The sequence below is a fragment of the Temnothorax curvispinosus genome, unplaced genomic scaffold (genome assembly GCF_003070985.1).
Source record: "Temnothorax curvispinosus isolate PA1 unplaced genomic scaffold, ASM307098v1 QBEX01011168.1, whole genome shotgun sequence".
In the NCBI taxonomy this organism is placed as follows: Eukaryota; Metazoa; Arthropoda; class Insecta; order Hymenoptera; family Formicidae; genus Temnothorax; species Temnothorax curvispinosus.
In genome coordinates, this window is record NW_020220948.1 from 60,953 (window position 1) to 76,639 (window position 15,687).

The 15,687-nt window shown below is 42.4% G+C and overlaps 4 protein-coding genes across 9 annotated transcripts in view; 2 read left to right on the forward strand and 2 right to left on the reverse strand.

The window, feature by feature from the left end:
• Nucleotides 1-1,019, reverse strand: part of LOC112461215 (protein O-mannosyl-transferase 2) — a 4,951-nt gene extending 3,932 nt beyond the window's left edge. Inside the window, exons 1-2 of one of the 2 annotated variants that reach the window (XM_025026375.1) lie at nucleotides 923-1,019; nucleotides 450-823 (exon numbers count right to left, since the gene is read on the reverse strand). In XM_025026375.1, the coding sequence (XP_024882143.1) occupies nucleotides 450-532 (83 nt within the window). In that variant the 5' untranslated portion in view covers nucleotides 533-823; nucleotides 923-1,019. Of the gene's footprint in view, nucleotides 1-449; nucleotides 824-918 lie in introns of both variants that reach the window. The other variant, XM_025026376.1, reaches the window with a different exon arrangement.
• Nucleotides 1,020-2,109: 1,090 nt separating this feature from the next.
• LOC112461222 (N-acetyltransferase 6) lies at nucleotides 2,110-3,948 on the forward strand. Of its 3 annotated transcripts, none has more exons than XM_025026387.1 (4): nucleotides 2,110-2,254; nucleotides 3,000-3,119; nucleotides 3,215-3,348; nucleotides 3,495-3,948. In XM_025026387.1, the coding sequence occupies exons 2-4, from the start codon at nucleotides 3,007-3,009 to the stop codon at nucleotides 3,851-3,853; spliced, it is 606 nt and encodes a 201-aa protein (XP_024882155.1). In that variant the 5' UTR covers nucleotides 2,110-2,254; nucleotides 3,000-3,006; the 3' UTR covers nucleotides 3,854-3,948. The 3 variants fall into 3 exon arrangements, with proteins under 3 accessions (XP_024882155.1, XP_024882156.1, XP_024882157.1); XM_025026388.1 differs by lacking the exon at nucleotides 2,110-2,254 and adding an exon at nucleotides 2,304-2,508; XM_025026389.1 differs by lacking the exon at nucleotides 2,110-2,254 and having other exon boundaries at nucleotides 2,999-3,076.
• Nucleotides 3,949-4,562: 614 nt separating this feature from the next.
• On the reverse strand, nucleotides 4,563-6,294 carry LOC112461221 (flavin reductase (NADPH)). Its single transcript, XM_025026386.1, has 5 exons — nucleotides 6,219-6,294; nucleotides 5,393-5,557; nucleotides 5,209-5,298; nucleotides 4,872-5,003; nucleotides 4,563-4,797 (listed from the first exon to the last, which is right to left on the reverse strand). Exons 1-5 carry the CDS (start codon nucleotides 6,292-6,294, stop codon nucleotides 4,655-4,657), a joined length of 606 nt encoding a protein of 201 aa, XP_024882154.1. The 3' UTR covers nucleotides 4,563-4,654.
• A 1,843-nt stretch (nucleotides 6,295-8,137) lies between these two features.
• Nucleotides 8,138-15,097, forward strand: LOC112461213 (zinc finger protein Xfin-like). Of its 3 annotated transcripts, XM_025026371.1 has the most exons (8): nucleotides 8,141-8,276; nucleotides 9,395-9,754; nucleotides 9,888-10,355; nucleotides 10,440-10,847; nucleotides 10,932-11,057; nucleotides 11,301-11,537; nucleotides 11,756-12,083; nucleotides 12,411-15,097. In XM_025026371.1, the coding sequence occupies exons 2-8, from the start codon at nucleotides 9,432-9,434 to the stop codon at nucleotides 13,962-13,964; spliced, it is 3,444 nt and encodes a 1,147-aa protein (XP_024882139.1). In that variant the 5' UTR covers nucleotides 8,141-8,276; nucleotides 9,395-9,431; the 3' UTR covers nucleotides 13,965-15,097. The 3 variants fall into 3 exon arrangements, with proteins under 3 accessions (XP_024882136.1, XP_024882139.1, XP_024882137.1); XM_025026368.1 differs by having other exon boundaries at nucleotides 8,138-8,276; nucleotides 9,888-10,847; XM_025026369.1 differs by lacking the exon at nucleotides 8,141-8,276 and having other exon boundaries at nucleotides 8,398-9,754; nucleotides 9,888-10,847.
• The last annotated feature ends 590 nt before the right edge of the window (nucleotides 15,098-15,687 follow it).

Below are 15,687 nucleotides of genomic sequence, written 5' to 3' on the forward strand. Positions count from 1 at the left end.
ATATATATAAATTAGAATGTCTATCTGAGTGTCCCCATTAACTCCTAAACCCTTTGAATAATCTGGATCAAATTTTGCACAGTTACTTTCTAAACCCCTGTGAAAAATGTAGGCTGCTGTGAAACATGGACATCTCACCCTAATATTCTAGATATACAGGTGCTATTCCGAACGCAGCCTTAGTTAACTAAAATGCTATAGTGTACGTGACGTAAACTATAGATTTTAGTTAACTAAGTTTAAGCTAGTTATAAATAAAGAATACATTTTCAAAAAGAACAAAAATATCTAAGATATAACTTTTGAGAATGACATTAGTCGAGAGAAAAACATCTGGTATCTCTATCATAAGGGAAAACAATAGAGTCACATTTTCGACACATTTTTCACTGAAAAGTATACAATCAACACAAGTACAACAATCCAGATAAAATTATCACTTCACATACGTCGCGCTCTCTTCCTTCTCGTTCGCTTCCGAGGTCGTCGCATTTTTCGATTTGCAAACAGTTTCTTGGGTACCGCTTTTCATGTCTCCTTCTTTATTTATACTTCGTAAACCATGGGATGTATTGTTGCATTTGCATTGAAAGAGTCACGAACAAGTGTCAGCGGACACGGCCAGGGTGTACGATGTACTCGTGTACTGAATCATGTTACAGCGACGAACTCGTGCGTCTCGCAGCACGTATATCCAACATTTCCCGTTCGACACTTGGCTACACGACAGTCACGACACGTCAAAAACTGCCGTCTTCTCTTCTTCCGCGTGTGGTGTGAACGACGCGGCACTCGCGGCAGACGGCAAGATGCAACGCGTAACCTAGAAGGCACAACTCACGTTATTAAAATTTCACGTCGTGTTTGATCATACACGAGAATAATAATTATTATATTATGGAATAAAATGCAGCTTACATACAATATCGCGCCATAAATATCCATGCTTATTTACAAAGCATAATAAGTCAATTTCATTACAGGCCGAGATTGTTGACGTATAGTACGCCGAAAACTTTATATCGACAGTCGATGATATTGATATTCTTCAATTGGGCCACTGATAATCACGAAAAATTATCTGTGATATCCAGAGAACATTAAAACGTCTTTGAAAGACGTTTAAAATTTTTTAAAAGTCTTATAAAATTGTCAGAAAAGCGTATTTTTTTTTGTAATTATCTACGATAATGCAGTTGTGTCTGCTCCGCCGCGTTGACAATGCAGTTTCCTGTCAAATCGAATTTACACACATCGCCGTCACGTGCGGTGTGTCACGTGCGCGAGAAATGCGGACCACATCACATACTCCGAAAATAGAATGGAGGTTACGGGAGAAAATGGGACGCACGCGGCACCGAAAGAAAAAGGGTCGTCTCCCCTTTTTTCTCTCCTCGTCGGAGCGAACATTAATAGACTCGGTCACGGGCGTCTTTTTCGCGTACTTTCGTAGGCCGCCACGTGGGCGAAACTTTCCTCAATTGCTCCCAATCGAGGATTCTTAAATCCAACATTTTGGTCACCGATTATCATTATCGTCGATTTATCCCAAACCTTGCAGAATTTATAGTATTAAATACTATTAACGATTGGAGAATATATGTTTATACCCCCAATAGATTATTATATAGATGCAGAATATCAAAGGAAGTGTTGTCTCGTTTTAGAGAACCACTACCCAGGTATTCCTGGAGCTGCCGTTGGCTTTCCTTTTTCCTGTCGTATTAATCATGTAAAATTAATCGTACAATTAATCACGAGTGTGTATTACAAGCAGAAAATACAATGTGAGATGTGAGATAATACAGAGATGGGCTGAAAACAAGCATATAAAAGAACCCGTTTAAAAGAGAAGTAGGTCCACGCGTTCCAGTCAAGAGTCATTTGATGTATTAGCGATTTTTGCATTCCGAAATTCTCTCTCCAAATGCCGAGGTACTTGGACCGAGACACGAGGTGATCTGCCCGTCAGGCCGTCAGAAAACGCAGAACCACGAGGACCCCAGGAAATCCGAGAAGACAGGCGCTGCGGCGGCGGCGGCGCGCCTCGTTATAGACGCCGCCGCATTAGATTATGCGGCATAACGCGAACGCGGTGGGGATAAAGCCCCGAAATATCGTATTCCGGAGCGGAAAACTTGAGATGGGACACCACGTCGGTCATCGTCACCGGCGAGCACCGCCTCCGACTGTCCGAGTACGCGGGAACGAGTTCTCGGACTTCTCGGCCTCCGCCTCCGTTGAGAGATATACGGTAAAGGCATCCTCTCCTCGCCGTCTTGCCTGTCAGTGGCAACTGGCAAGATGCGACGCGACTCACGCGACAGTTTGATAGACTTTCCGCTACGATAGGCTCGGCTGTAATCGTACATACACATGTGTACTCGCGGCTGCATCTGCATCCAAGATATATTTATATATAGATATGAGATAGGAAGACGTATGTATGTCAGGTGCAGCTCGATTAAGGGAAATAAGACGTATACAGGGAGATATGCATTAATTAAGGTTCGTAAACTCATAGGCGTTTGCAGTATTTCATAGCTGTATCGCAAGCTCGTGTAGCTGTTTTCGTACATAATAGGATCATAATAGGATATATTTTTAGGGCTGACAGGTGGGTATATGTGTGTGTGTCAAATGAGTTTTTGATTGCAGAGGATAAAGTAGATGTGTTAACAGGTTTAGTTAAAAGGAAATACTTTGAAGTTTTACTTTCAAGAATGATAAAAGGCTATATCATAGGAGATACATAAAAATATAAATGAGAAACAAATTTTATATATTTCTATAGAAGAAAATAGAAAAACTTAAAAATATAAAGATGCAATAGAAAATTGAACATGTATTTAAATGCAAAGAGATTTAGGATAATTATATACGTGAAAAAGGAGTGATATACACTTGAAGATAAATCTTTCGACATCCTTTACGAATCTTTAATAATCTGTTTAATCAGATTCTGAAATGTGTCTAACAATATCCATTTTTGGTTGCAGGCGAGATATGACGGAAAGTAACGTTAAGTATGTAGTGTTACCTCTTCACCATCGGCCTGACTTGATCAAAGACTGTTGTAAGTTGCTTAATTCTGAATGGCCTCGAAGCGAGACTGCACGGTGTGTTACTTCTCTCCTTGGTTTCAAAGATAAGATCTAGGAAAACAGTAAGGATATATCAACGAACTGACAGTTTTTGTATCGTTTCATTGCAGAATGAAATCTCTGAATGTATCTTGCGACGGTTTTCCCACGTGTCTGGTTCTAATTAACGATGAGAACAAGGTTCTCGGGCACTGCAAGATATCTCTGGTGGCCAGATCGAAAGTCAGCTGCTTCATAGAGTCTGGTAAGCAAAAGCAAGAACGACAGCAGCTTTAATTACACGTACACGGCATTAGAATTGACAAGGAAAATTAATTTAAAACACATGTTAATACAAGTTAAATCCACATAGTAAACCGTAAAGGAAACTACATATCTGCGATATTTTAGTTGTAATCGACTATCGGTGTAGATCTCGAGGATTAGGATCTAGACTGTTGCGCGGCGTGGAGGAGTACGTCGCAAAAAGAGGCCTGAAGAACATCTACCTAAAGACGGACGGTCAGGAAGTGTTTTATTACAAGAACGGATACAAGGTGTGCGATCCATTTAAAGCTTACGGCATTAACGACATCATAACCGCCAGTCCGCCCCTCGGCAGGACAAGATTCAAAGAACGGAACGGCGATCAGTCCGCCGGACAACCGCCACCACCACCACCGCCGCCCCCGATGCCGGCGTTTCAATTGTCAAAGTTTTTCGACATGCGTATGCTGTCTCAAAAGACGCACATGGTGAAAAAATTGTGATACTAGCGTTACATCAAAATTTCAGAACGTGCTCCGCGCGTTCCGCTCACGTCAACGAGAGACCTTTCACGTCAATTGAAATTAGATGTTTAAAGGGGAAAAAAAATGAATACGATTCAAGTAGACCAAAACAGAAGTAGGATTAGATGAATTGGCACATTGCTTAACGAAGAATTTCAGCCTTTTCGTTTAGGGGAAACATATTCATTAGTACAGGCGTCATTAATGCCTTCCTAGCTGTGTTCTTGGGATTTCTATAGTGCACGTTACATGTACTATGCTTCAGGTGGAAGGCATTAATGACGCCTACTATACATATCAATTATATAAACGATTTTTCGGAACGTGAAATCATTCTCGAATGAACGTGCATTTGTCTTTCCAGCTCGGTCGGGCGACGCGAAGCACTGGATACTTCAATTCTGTTCTTATTATAAGTTGCAAAATAGAGCGCCGCACTTATTTTTTGAACTTTATAATACAGCTATTTTTATAAATCTAATTTTATGGATGATCAGCAGGCAGATTCGTCCTCAGCTTTTTAGCAAATTTCCTCGTCAGAGAATACGCCTCTATTTATTTCAAATATTCTTTCCCTGTCTCTCATATTCCAGCGACAGAAAACAAATGCGCTTAACACGCTTGCTTCTTTCCATCCAACTCGTGCGAATCGAGTCAATTGCATAAATGCCAAACTTATCGAACGTGATAACAGTTTACATAAATATACATATTTATTTTTCCACTAGAAAAAATACATGCATCTTATTATTTATATATCCCTACATTCCTCTTCTCGCATCATGACGTGGCGATGCCGCAGACCTTTTGGTAATAATCGGGATTGTCGAGACACTCGACGAGGAACGCACCCAAGTCGTGTTTGGAGATTATTCGTCCAGGTGAAGAATCGAATGTGACGGTGTACTTGGATTTTGGTGTGTCTGGAGAGAAAAATGAAATCCGTGAGATTTCTCGAGAAAATCATGCTTCGTCATCTCTCATTATCTAAACATACCTGCAATGTGTGGTGGCAGTATCGCCACCCACTTTAAACCACTCGATTTGATCATATCAAACATGCGCTGATGATCTGCAGTCAAATCTTTAAATATAGCCGGGACTGCTTCAAATTTGAGGAATAAAAACGCTGAAAGACAATGACAGACATTAGTGGAGAAAAGTAAGCATATATACAATAAAGTTGAATATTTAGACTCAAGTTCCCTAAGAAGTTCCAAGGGTGTCAAGAGTGCCAAAAAGATATCTTTTTGAGCAATCATGCAAGATTGGGCGCAATAATATATTTCTATTATTATCTTTTTTTTTCCTTCTTCTTCAATATTATACCTTACCTGACAAGCATACGGAAACCAGCTCAACATTGTGCGCTTTCATGGCGTCTATTATATTCTTCATGCCTTGAGATAGCACGGTAGTAGGGCCTTAAAGTAGCATAAAACAAATAAGTATCTTATAAGACAACAACGAAAGATGTACATGTACGTATAAATATTGAAAAATATATGTACTACTTACTCAAATCATGCCCGGTACCAAGCACTACCACGACGGCGTCTCTACCAGCTACCGCATTTGCAACCTGCTCCGCATTAGTAACATCTCCAACAACTGGTTCGACATCACTCTTAAGATCTTCGGGAATCTTGGCCTCATCTCTTACAAAAGCTCTCACCGCCAGACCTAAATAACAATGACAATCGAGAAAAACGTTGATGTAACACTTGATTTAAATAGATAAAAAGTTAATACATTATGCACGCAATCACAAAGTTACACAATAAGATATACGATGATTTATGTAAGTAAGAAACGTCAAGAAACATTTTAACTATATTGCATTAACGTTACAACGTTGCTGCAATGTAGTTAAAATGTTTCTTGCTTACTGGGAAGAAATTAACTACTCACTAATTGTACTATTTATTTTAATGTAGCCTCACATATATATGTGTATAAACATCTTGCATAAACATCTTGCTTTATCGATATAATTACTGATCTTACAGATCGCTCAATTTAAAAATAAATCTATATAACTCGCAAATGAGGTCTAAATTGTCGCGACAATTGCTGATCTCCATACAAATTGTCGTCACTCCCGAGTGACGGAACGAGGGACTCGAGAGACTCTTTAACAATTAGGTTCGTTCTTTGTAGCTGAGCTTCTTGTAACTTTCCATTCTTCCTTTTTTCTCTCTAATATCTAATTATATGTATATATTTGCTTTATTTCGAGCGTGAAAGGTGTAACGTGGTGCAATCGCGAAGATTCCGAATCATCGCCGCATCGTTGCCGGCCGCCGCAAAAAAGACGCGCAACGAGCGATCGGAAGAGACTTACCATTTGCTACGGCGGTTCTCAGAGCGCAAAGACCAGTGTTCCCGGTGCAGCCGAATATCACGACTCGTTTCCTCATCTCGCGCCGAGCTACGATGCGCGTTATCGTGGAGTACGCGCGATTATATCTGCCTCGCGAGTCGCGAGGCGAATGACGCAATGACGAATCATATTTTTCTTTCTCCCCCTTTTTTTTTTTACTATCGTCGCGGAGAGAATCAACGACGCGTTGCCGCAGCGAGCGCACTGATTGCACCGATATGATATATGATAACGCGACGCGTAACGACGTAACATGTAAATAAATTATTCCTCTCTCGCAACACTCTGTTTATTTCTCGCAATGTCAGCTTATTAGGCGTTAAATGTACATTTTGATAATTATATGTCATATTTTCTGTCATATGTGCGTTTACCCTAACAGCATTAATATCCTGTATATCTATAGAATATTCTAAGGATGTCTTAATATATGGAGAACATCCTTATAACATCTTGCTTTACGATATCCTCTGAACATTTTTAGAATATACATTTGCTGTCAAGGTAGCGCGCTGCGAATAATGAAATGTAAAAGATATCAAGATTATTTCTCTCGTAACATCGCTCGTTTTCTCACGATGCCGATCTAATTAAGTTATTAGGCGTTGATTAAATGCACATTTTAATAATTATATATATATATATATATATATATATATTCCATGTTTGGCGAGTTGCGGCTATTAAAATACTAAGAATATCTCGCGGGGGTATATTAATCCATCGATCCTGTATTGATATTATTATTCCATTTTGTATGTTTATTTATATTTTATTAGTACATCACTATGAGTTATATCTAATACACATTAATATAATTATATTATATAAATATAAGTGAAATTTTGTGTGATTTCGTTACTGCAATTCTGGATTAAACATTTATAGCAACAGGTTGTTCTACATAGAGGTTGTAAGCTGGTATTAACGCAGTAGCAGTACGTCTCAGGGAAGCGCTTTTCGGTGTAGCAGGTCATAACAGTGGTAGAAGGCCCATAACTGTACAGCATTGTGCGTTACATAAGACAAAGACTTAAGGCATAATAAAACACTGCCAAGACAGCCATTCTGCTTAGGCCCTTACAACCAGTACCCTACTGCCACTGCACTAAAACCTCTATGTAGAACAACCTTTGATTGATTAAATTGATTGTAGATTTTGTTGGATTAATGTTAGTTTTGTAGATAACAAAGTTTATTCTTTTGTAGCGGGTTTTTTTGAACCTTTTTATCCTTTTCTTTTTTTCTTTAACGTCTAACGTTTATATTATATCTATCTAGTGTCACATGCGGAAAGCATGCACAGAGAACAAAAACTTTCGACTTTGTCACGGAAACGGCGGAGGGGGGGGGAGGTGGAGTAATAAATAACGCTATTCAATAATGGACGGACGACGGTCGAATCAAAGCATCCAATTTTTTTCTTCAGAGTTTCAGACTATTCAGACTAAATGCCCATCTACAATAGGTGTTTTAAGTCCTAAGCTTTAAGAAATTGTTCAATCACAGTTGAATTTGAGAAGAATAATTGACCGTGATTGGTCAATTTCTTAGGGCTTAGGGTAAAACACCTATTAAAACACCTATTGTAGATAAGCACTGAAGTTTTCGTATCGAGTTTTTATAGAGTACGTTCTCAATGGAAAACATCCAATGGGATCCGTTTTCCAAGTACAAAAAATGTCCCATTCCAAAATCCCTCGAAAGCGAGTCCTCCCAATGGATGATCGGATACGAATATCTCATTGGTCGCCGATCATTTGGAAGCGTGGCTTTCGGGGCCGCGCAGTGGCGCGGTCGAGTTTCCCATCTACGCTTCTACGCACGACCCATGCCGGCGCTCGTAATTGCGCGCGCGCATGCACCGCACGAGCCGCCATTTTGTCACGTTTATTTCTACGCGCATCCCCCACCAGGATTGAAAACAAGCGAAGGTCGACGCTGCTCGTCTCGATCGCGGGACCGAGCGCTCTTTGGTTAGGTCGCTGGCTGCGCCGTTACGTTTGGAGCTTCGAAACAGTAAGTAGAATCGCGCCGCGGCCGTCGCGTCCGTTTCCGCGTCCACGTCTCGCGCGCCGGTCACGCTCGGCGTGGCGTCCGCGCGGCGACGCCGCGCCTCCGCTTGAGATCCGCGCGCGCGCCTGTGTGTGCGTGTGCGTGTGCCTGTGCCTGCCCGCCTGGTGTGACTCGCTTCGACGAAAGGGAAAAGAGTGCGCGTGCGAAAAAGAAACTCCGTCGCGCGAGGACGAGGATCAGCCTCGCTTGGACGGTACCGCTCGCGGTTAGCCTGACTGTCATTCGGATGTCATCGTCACCACCGCTGATCACCGTCGCGATCGTCGCAGTCGTCGTCAGTCGTCGTCGCTGCCGCCGCCGCCACCGCCAACGCCGCTCGTCGCGCCACTCGGCACTCCTCGTCCGGTGGCGTCGCGACGCCACGTTCCCGAGGACGCGGCGCATCTCGCTCTCGTTATAACCTCCAACGTTCGTTATAACCTAAATAATTATAACCTCAGGCCCGCGTCGAGACGCGGCTCGACGCCCGACGTCGATCGGCCGGGGGGCGAGCTCGGGACGGTCGCGCCACTGCCATTGCGCGATTATCGTTTGTCCCGCAACCCGCAACGGCGACGACGAGGAGTCGGGTGGCGCGGGTGGGAGAGGGGAACGGCGGCCTGCCAATAATTGTTCGTCGTAGCTAGAGGTGTTCGGTAGGTTCGGTGTGTGTTGCTCGCGAGCTTGTCCGAGCTGTGAACTGTCGCGTTCCCGTCGACGCCCGTCGTGCCCCACGGAAGGGAAACGCGAAGGCGTCGTCGTCGCGCGTAGGCGCCGTGTGGTGTGCTCCGCGGCGACTCGCCGCGTGATGTAACCTCGGATCCGCGGTGGATAACTCGTGTGCGCGCGCGGAAACTAATCTCGCGACCGATCGTCTTGACACTGTCTCGAGGGCTCCTCGTAATGTCGGACGATTTTGCGATAAGAACGCAAATTTTGCAATAAGTGGATTTCCGTCGATCGCGAGACCGTTGCGGGTTCGCGAGTCCAGCGTTCCATTCGCAAGGATCGGCCCATTTGCGGCGACACGCTGGACGGTTAGAGCGAAGCGTGCAGCTTACTGATCTCTCTTACGTCGCCAGTGATTTCAGTCATCAAGTAGTTGAAAAGCCACACAAAATGGACGTCAGCGGTGATCTGAATCTACAATGGGTAGGAGACGTGGAGCTTCACGAGGAGGTGATATGCGGCCTAGAGGCGCAGCTGGTCGCATCGGAGGAGGAGGTGATTGGCGCCTGCGAGGAGGTAACAGTGGAGGAAACCGTCGAGTCTGTTCCCGACGTAGTACCTGCCGCCGAGTCCGAGATCCTGATGGTACCTCAGACCAACGATATGGAATCGATCTACATAGTGCCACAAGATCAGGGGCACGACTATCTGAACATACAAGTCACCGAGGAAGTAATAGCTGACAACTGGGACAGACCCGGTCCAGATGACGGGTGAGTTTCTGTACAGATATGTAAAATAATGGGTCTTCCTTTAACGAAGTCTTTATCTTCTCGCTGTTTCAACCTGAGGAATGTTTTTGTATCTCTGTGTACTGTGTGTATTAACAAATTATTTTACTTAAAGGGTCGAGATTCCAGAGGCTAAGGTGACTCATGACACTCTCCTGGAGTACGATGACATGGAAATACCATTGCCGATCGATCAGGATTCTTACCAGAACGCTCGGCCGTATCCATGTGACTTTTGCAGCCGTAGGTTCCGAAAGAAGGCGAATCTGATGAATCACATTGTGGCACACCAGACAGATCGGCCATACGGTTGTAATCTGTGTGGATCGCGCTATGTACGCAAGTGTGATCTAAACAATCACCTGAAGGTCCATGCGTACGCTCCGTCGTCGCAAGACGGCCTCGAGGATGACCTGAATGACGAGGATTTGCTGGTTGCCGAGCAGGAGGAGGACGTGTCGACTGGCGGTAACAAAGGCAGGCGCAAGAAGGTGCAATCGAGCGTGCCTCGCAAACGGAAGAACAACACCGCCGCTGGTATGCCAAAACGTAATGCCGAGGAAATCAAGATAGAGATGGGCAAGTATGTGTATAAACCAGACGATGCTTACAAGGACGCGCTATCTTTCTACGAGGATGAGCTGACCGATGGTTATTTTGCACGCAGTGGCAATTACGCATCTAGCTCGAGGTGGCAGATGGAGGAGATATCGTCTGCCACAGGCAGACAGCAGCCACAATCGTGGCCTATCACCGATCCAACAAAGCCGTACGTCTGCCAGTCCTGTGGTATCAGCTTTGCTAGGGAGAAAGCACTTGCGTCACACGCGCGCGTTCACGGTGGCGACAGTCCGTTCGAGTGCACGTCGTGCGGCGACATGTTCTGGGATGTCAACAGTCTGCGAGAACATGTACGCATAAAGCACGGTGGCACCATTCCCCAACAGATATCTGATGCAGAGGAATATGAAAATGACGTCACTTACACGGGCGACAACGAGAGGATCGGCGAGTTTTATTGTAGCACCTGCGCGGTACCGTTCCATCGTTTAGATCTACTTAAACGCCATCAAAAGTAAGTATTTTAAATTTGCATCAAGTATTCCAGAGTGTCAATATTAAAAAATTGTTTATGTAAAGTTTAATATCGTACATATAGAATTCACATAAAGACGGAGATGGACACAATGGAAGGTTCCAGTCAGCATCACATGTGCAATGTTTGCGGAGAAGAGTTCACGGAAGCTCTAGCACTATTAGCACATGCGGAACTTCATGCTTCAAGGTATCCCACAACTTTCATTAATTTAGCGATCAATGCAAAATTAGTAGTACTCAATTTTACTATCAAGTGTTTTCTCATAATTTACTCGTCGAGTATTAATAATTTACTCATAATTTACTCGAACTAGTATTAATAATAGAAATATATATATATATATATGCGAAATGACTTCAGTTCTTTTCTCTGAATCGAACACATTAGGAACACGTTTATATGCATGCATTTACTTATTTGGTAATTTAGATCTCCTAGTCGTCGTTGCCTATTGTGCGGGGCAAGATGCCGTGATGAAGCAGAAGTTGCGGAGCATGTGCGACAGAATCACGCTGAGAACGCGCCGCCAAATACGTGTACGCTGTGTGGAAAAACTTGCAAGGACAAGCGCAGTTTGCTGAAACACTCTTGGATACACAATGTCGATAAGACTTTCGGTTGTACAAAGTGCGTGAAGCGTTTCCACAGTAAAGCTCGTTTACGAAGGTATAAATGAGATAGTATAACAAGACAAAATTTTAATTTTGCTGGCATGTGTATTTTGTACATTATAACACACACACACACACACACACACACACACACACACACACACAAACGCTTACATTAAAATATTAAATTCATTTTTAATCTCTTTGATAAAAATACAACTTTCATTCTTTATATAAAATTTTCCTATTTAATTGCAAATATATTGCTTGCAGACACATGGTATCGCACCGTAACAAAATGGTAGCTTGCGACGAGTGCGGCGAGGAATTCCCCGACGGACGGGCTCTTGTAAGCCACCGTCATTCTCATAATAGGGAACTGGGCGGCCGTTCTTTTCCATGCCGCGAATGCGGGAAAACCTTTGGTAGTCGCAGCTCACAGCAGATCCATATACGTATCCATACTGGCGAGAGGCCGTATGGTTGCCGATTCTGTTGGAAGGCTTTCGCAGACGGCGGTACCTTGAGAAAACACGAGCGCATCCATACTGGCGAAAAGCCATACGGGTGCGCGATCTGTCCTCGGGCATTTAATCAGAGAGTAAGTTGATAGTTAAAACGCACGAAAGTGCGAATAGCGAACATACGTTTTACTTTATTTACATTACTAAGAGAAAGATAGTAACGCATATTATACGAGTACTATTTTCCTCATATTATTCATTTTATGAACCTCTTTATTTTATTATGGTTTAAATGGCGAATATTTAACTATTACTACAAGTCCAAATAAATTTTAATCTGGTAGCAATATTTAGCCGTGTGGTACAATTTTAAAGCACGAACAAAATTAAATTGTTCTAAAAATTGTACACTTCCGTTTTGATTAGAATAATCAAATTTAAAATATGTATTCTTTTTCTTACAGGTGGTTCTCCGGGAACACGTGCGCGCCCATCATTCCGGTCCAGATCCAAAATGCGTGGGCAGTATAACGCCATATTTGTGTAAGGTATGTGGCGAGTCATACAGCACGTCTGAGCAAATAGTGGCACATATAGTGCAACATTGCGATGACAACACTGCGTTGAGACGCCAACCACAGAGTGGGCCGCGCAAGTATAAGAGAAGGCGCAAAACGAAACTTGAGACGAATACAGTGGTACGTAGAGACGAGTTTACATACGACATGATGGAAAATAGCGGTGGCGCCGGTGGTGGTACCGGTAGTGGTACCGCCGGTAATATCAGTGGAAGTGGTGGTGTTGGCGGCAGCGGCGGTACTGGCACTGGCGCTGGCGTTGGCGTTGGCGTTGGCGTTGGGACTGGCACTGGCACTGGCACTGGCACTGGAGGTTCCGATTCGGAAGACAATACAAAGCGGAAACTTGGCAAGAAGAACAAACAACGATCGAACGTCGAGGAAGGCTATGAGAAACTACTGAAAGGCTTTGACAGCTCTCTACAGAACATAAACTCGATTGTGAGTAACTCCAAGTTAAATGCATCCAAATCGAAGGTCTCGAAGAAGAAGCTACGCAAGGATGAGAAGAAGCAAGAAGCGCAGACATCGAACCAGTCAGGCCGACCGAAGATGATTCACACACAGAAGACGCGAGTGCCGGTCGAGGTGGGCAGCGATGGCGCCAAGAAAGGCCAGAAGACGAAGACAATGGTTACCCGGACACCAAAGGTCATGCCGAATGAGCATAAGTCCGGCATCTTTCCAGGTGGCGAACGGAATCGGCCGCGCACAAAGAACGTCAGTTATCACGTTGAAGGTAAATCACAGCTCACGCCGGCGACGTTTCCGGCAAAATCGACCAAGGAGAATGCGTCTACCATGTCGACACAGCAGCTACTGGCTGTTAACGTCAAGCAAGAGCCAGGCATGAAAAAGGCCACAAGTGACAGTCGCAGAAACAACAATGGTAATATCTTAGCTCTTGGTAAAACTCAGGCGTCAGCAAACAAGAAAAGATCGTCTACCGTAAAGAGGAGCAAGCGGCAGAAGCAGCCAGTAGTGAAGAAGGTATTGAATACGTTGATCGAAACAAACGTGGTAGAGCAACAACAGCAACAACTGCAGGTGTTACAGTTACGGAATAATAATAATAACAATAACAGTACCATGGAGAACAGCGGCGATCCGGCACGACTGATGGAACACGCAGTGGATGGTAGTAATCTGGAAGTAGCTTTTGAAGCGAGCGTCATTACCGCTCAGGATGACGACGAGGTTGAGAGCATATTGCCACACAGCACTGTGCGAGAGATGGGCAATAGGGACAACGTTAAGCTCAGTGTCAAGGTGGAATCGACATCGCAAACGAGGATGATGACTATCCATAGTGTTATCGCGCCGGTAGACGATGTCCCAGAAACGATAATACCGGACACATTGGAGTATACGTGCGAGATGTGCTCCGCGGTGTTCTCTAGCCGTGCCGAATTATTGGTACACGTACCGATACACATTTGATTTAATAATTTGTCCGAGCCGATGAGCGGCGCGGAGGTTTGTTCTACTTCTTTAAGTATATTTGTTTAATCGAATCGCATAGTTGGTTATCACGGATAGGTTTGCTGTTTTAGGAGGCGACGATCGTTCCCTCTATCAACACCACCATTATCTTCATCCTTCACTCTTTCCCTTCTTCCTTATACTTTTTATTCTTTGATTCTCTATCGAACATTGCGATTCCTTCAATTACTTATAACTCATTAGATGCACTCGAATTTTCATATTTCGCGTATTTTTAATTCGATTAACATCGCCCAGGAACCGTTTCTTTGTATTATATCGTGAGTGACTCAAGTTTCATCTTTTTCTAATATTTCAAAGTGTACGGATAAATGATTTAATCAAACTATGACAAGATGTGTCCAATCCCGGGAACTGTAAAATAATGCATGTATATGTATATATACGTTGTATATATCGCATATGCACGTGAAATACACAACATATATTTATCGTAATATATTATGAAGTTTATTTTACATTATATTTGACGCGCGCAACTCGTTACTGTGTCCCTTTTGTCACTGTTTGCAATTTTGTTTGATCCAGGATTTGTAATACTGAAATGCGACACATCGACGAAATTGCAGTTTTACAATTTTCTATTCCGAAAAGTATTATGATACGTGCTGGATCGAAAAACAAAAAAATACGAGTTACATAAACATTCACAGTACAATTTTTCATATACATATATCTATGAACGATGTGAAAATATAAAGATGGAAAAAAGGGATCCTAAACATCGATATGATTATACTTTATAGTGACGTTATTTTGACTATAATTAGTTTAGTTTATGACGATAATTCAATTCAGAGTTTTACTTTTGGCTCGCTTATCGAGGCAAGGAGTAAAATGTTGAATACCGCTGCGAGCGATCTTTATTTTAGTACTTGTTAATTACAATTCATATAGGATAACGTCTGCGTGTGTCGTGAAATCTTTATTATTGTAATTATACGTTTGTTATTCTATCAATCTAACTTTCTCTCTGAAGGGAAGAAAGTGGGATTAAAGAAGATATTTATTTGTATCAAAAACGAGACAAGAGATATTAAAATAAATGCAATATCAATTTCAAAAGATTATATATGAGTGTATAAAACACTGGACGAATTAATGACGATTCTAATAAAAATCGTCAAAGATATGACTTGGGTGGTTCCAAAAAAAGAAAGATTAACTGTACACAGAAGAAATGTACAACATTGCACGTAGGATACTTTTGTGTGAATGTCAATTTCTATTTGTAATCCATTTGTAGTGTATGTATGGCGAGTGATCAGATAAGCTTTGGAATCAGTTCTTTAAATGAGATGCGACCGTGTACTATTATAATTATATTATAATTTTGCAAGAGCAAAGAGAAAGAGAGTTGGAGAATCAGTTCTGATGTAAGCACTGTCTCGAACACTAAGCAATCACCGCACTCACTATCATATAAAATTGGATTTTCGTTGGATCTGACACGTCAGATTTTACCGATTTAATGACTTTATGTTCTTGTATATACATTAGTTATATTTTTATATAAGCTGTCTTTCTTTTGGTATCATAGAAAAATAATATATACATGTATATGTATATATCATGTATGAATATGTAATATGTACATATATATGTATACATGTCATACATACACTATATATATATATATATATATATATATATATATATA

Bases quoted from the DNA above. Each gene is read 5' to 3' on its own strand.
- LOC112461222 (XM_025026387.1), top strand. From the start codon at position 3,007: ATGACGGAAAGTAACGTTAAGTATGTAGTGTTACCTCTTCACCATCGG. The intron at 3,120-3,214 runs GTGTGTTACTTC...GTTTCATTGCAG, and splicing joins CCTCGAAGCGAGACTGCACG to AATGAAATCTCTGAATGTAT. The intron at 3,349-3,494 runs GTAAGCAAAAGC...GCGATATTTTAG, and splicing joins CAGCTGCTTCATAGAGTCTG to TTGTAATCGACTATCGGTGT.
- LOC112461221 (XM_025026386.1), bottom strand. From the start codon at position 6,294: ATGAGGAAACGAGTCGTGATATTCGGCTGCACCGGGAACACTGGTCTT. The intron at 5,299-5,392 runs GTAAGTAGTACA...TGCTACTTTAAG, and splicing joins TGGTACCGGGCATGATTTGA to GCCCTACTACCGTGCTATCT. The intron at 4,798-4,871 runs GTATGTTTAGAT...TTTTCTCTCCAG, and splicing joins ACTGCCACCACACATTGCAG to ACACACCAAAATCCAAGTAC.
- LOC112461213 (XM_025026368.1), top strand. From the start codon at position 9,432: ATGGACGTCAGCGGTGATCTGAATCTACAATGGGTAGGAGACGTGGAG. The intron at 10,848-10,931 runs GTAAGTATTTTA...TCGTACATATAG, and splicing joins CTACTTAAACGCCATCAAAA to AATTCACATAAAGACGGAGA. The intron at 12,084-12,410 runs GTAAGTTGATAG...TTTTTCTTACAG, and splicing joins CTCGGGCATTTAATCAGAGA to GTGGTTCTCCGGGAACACGT.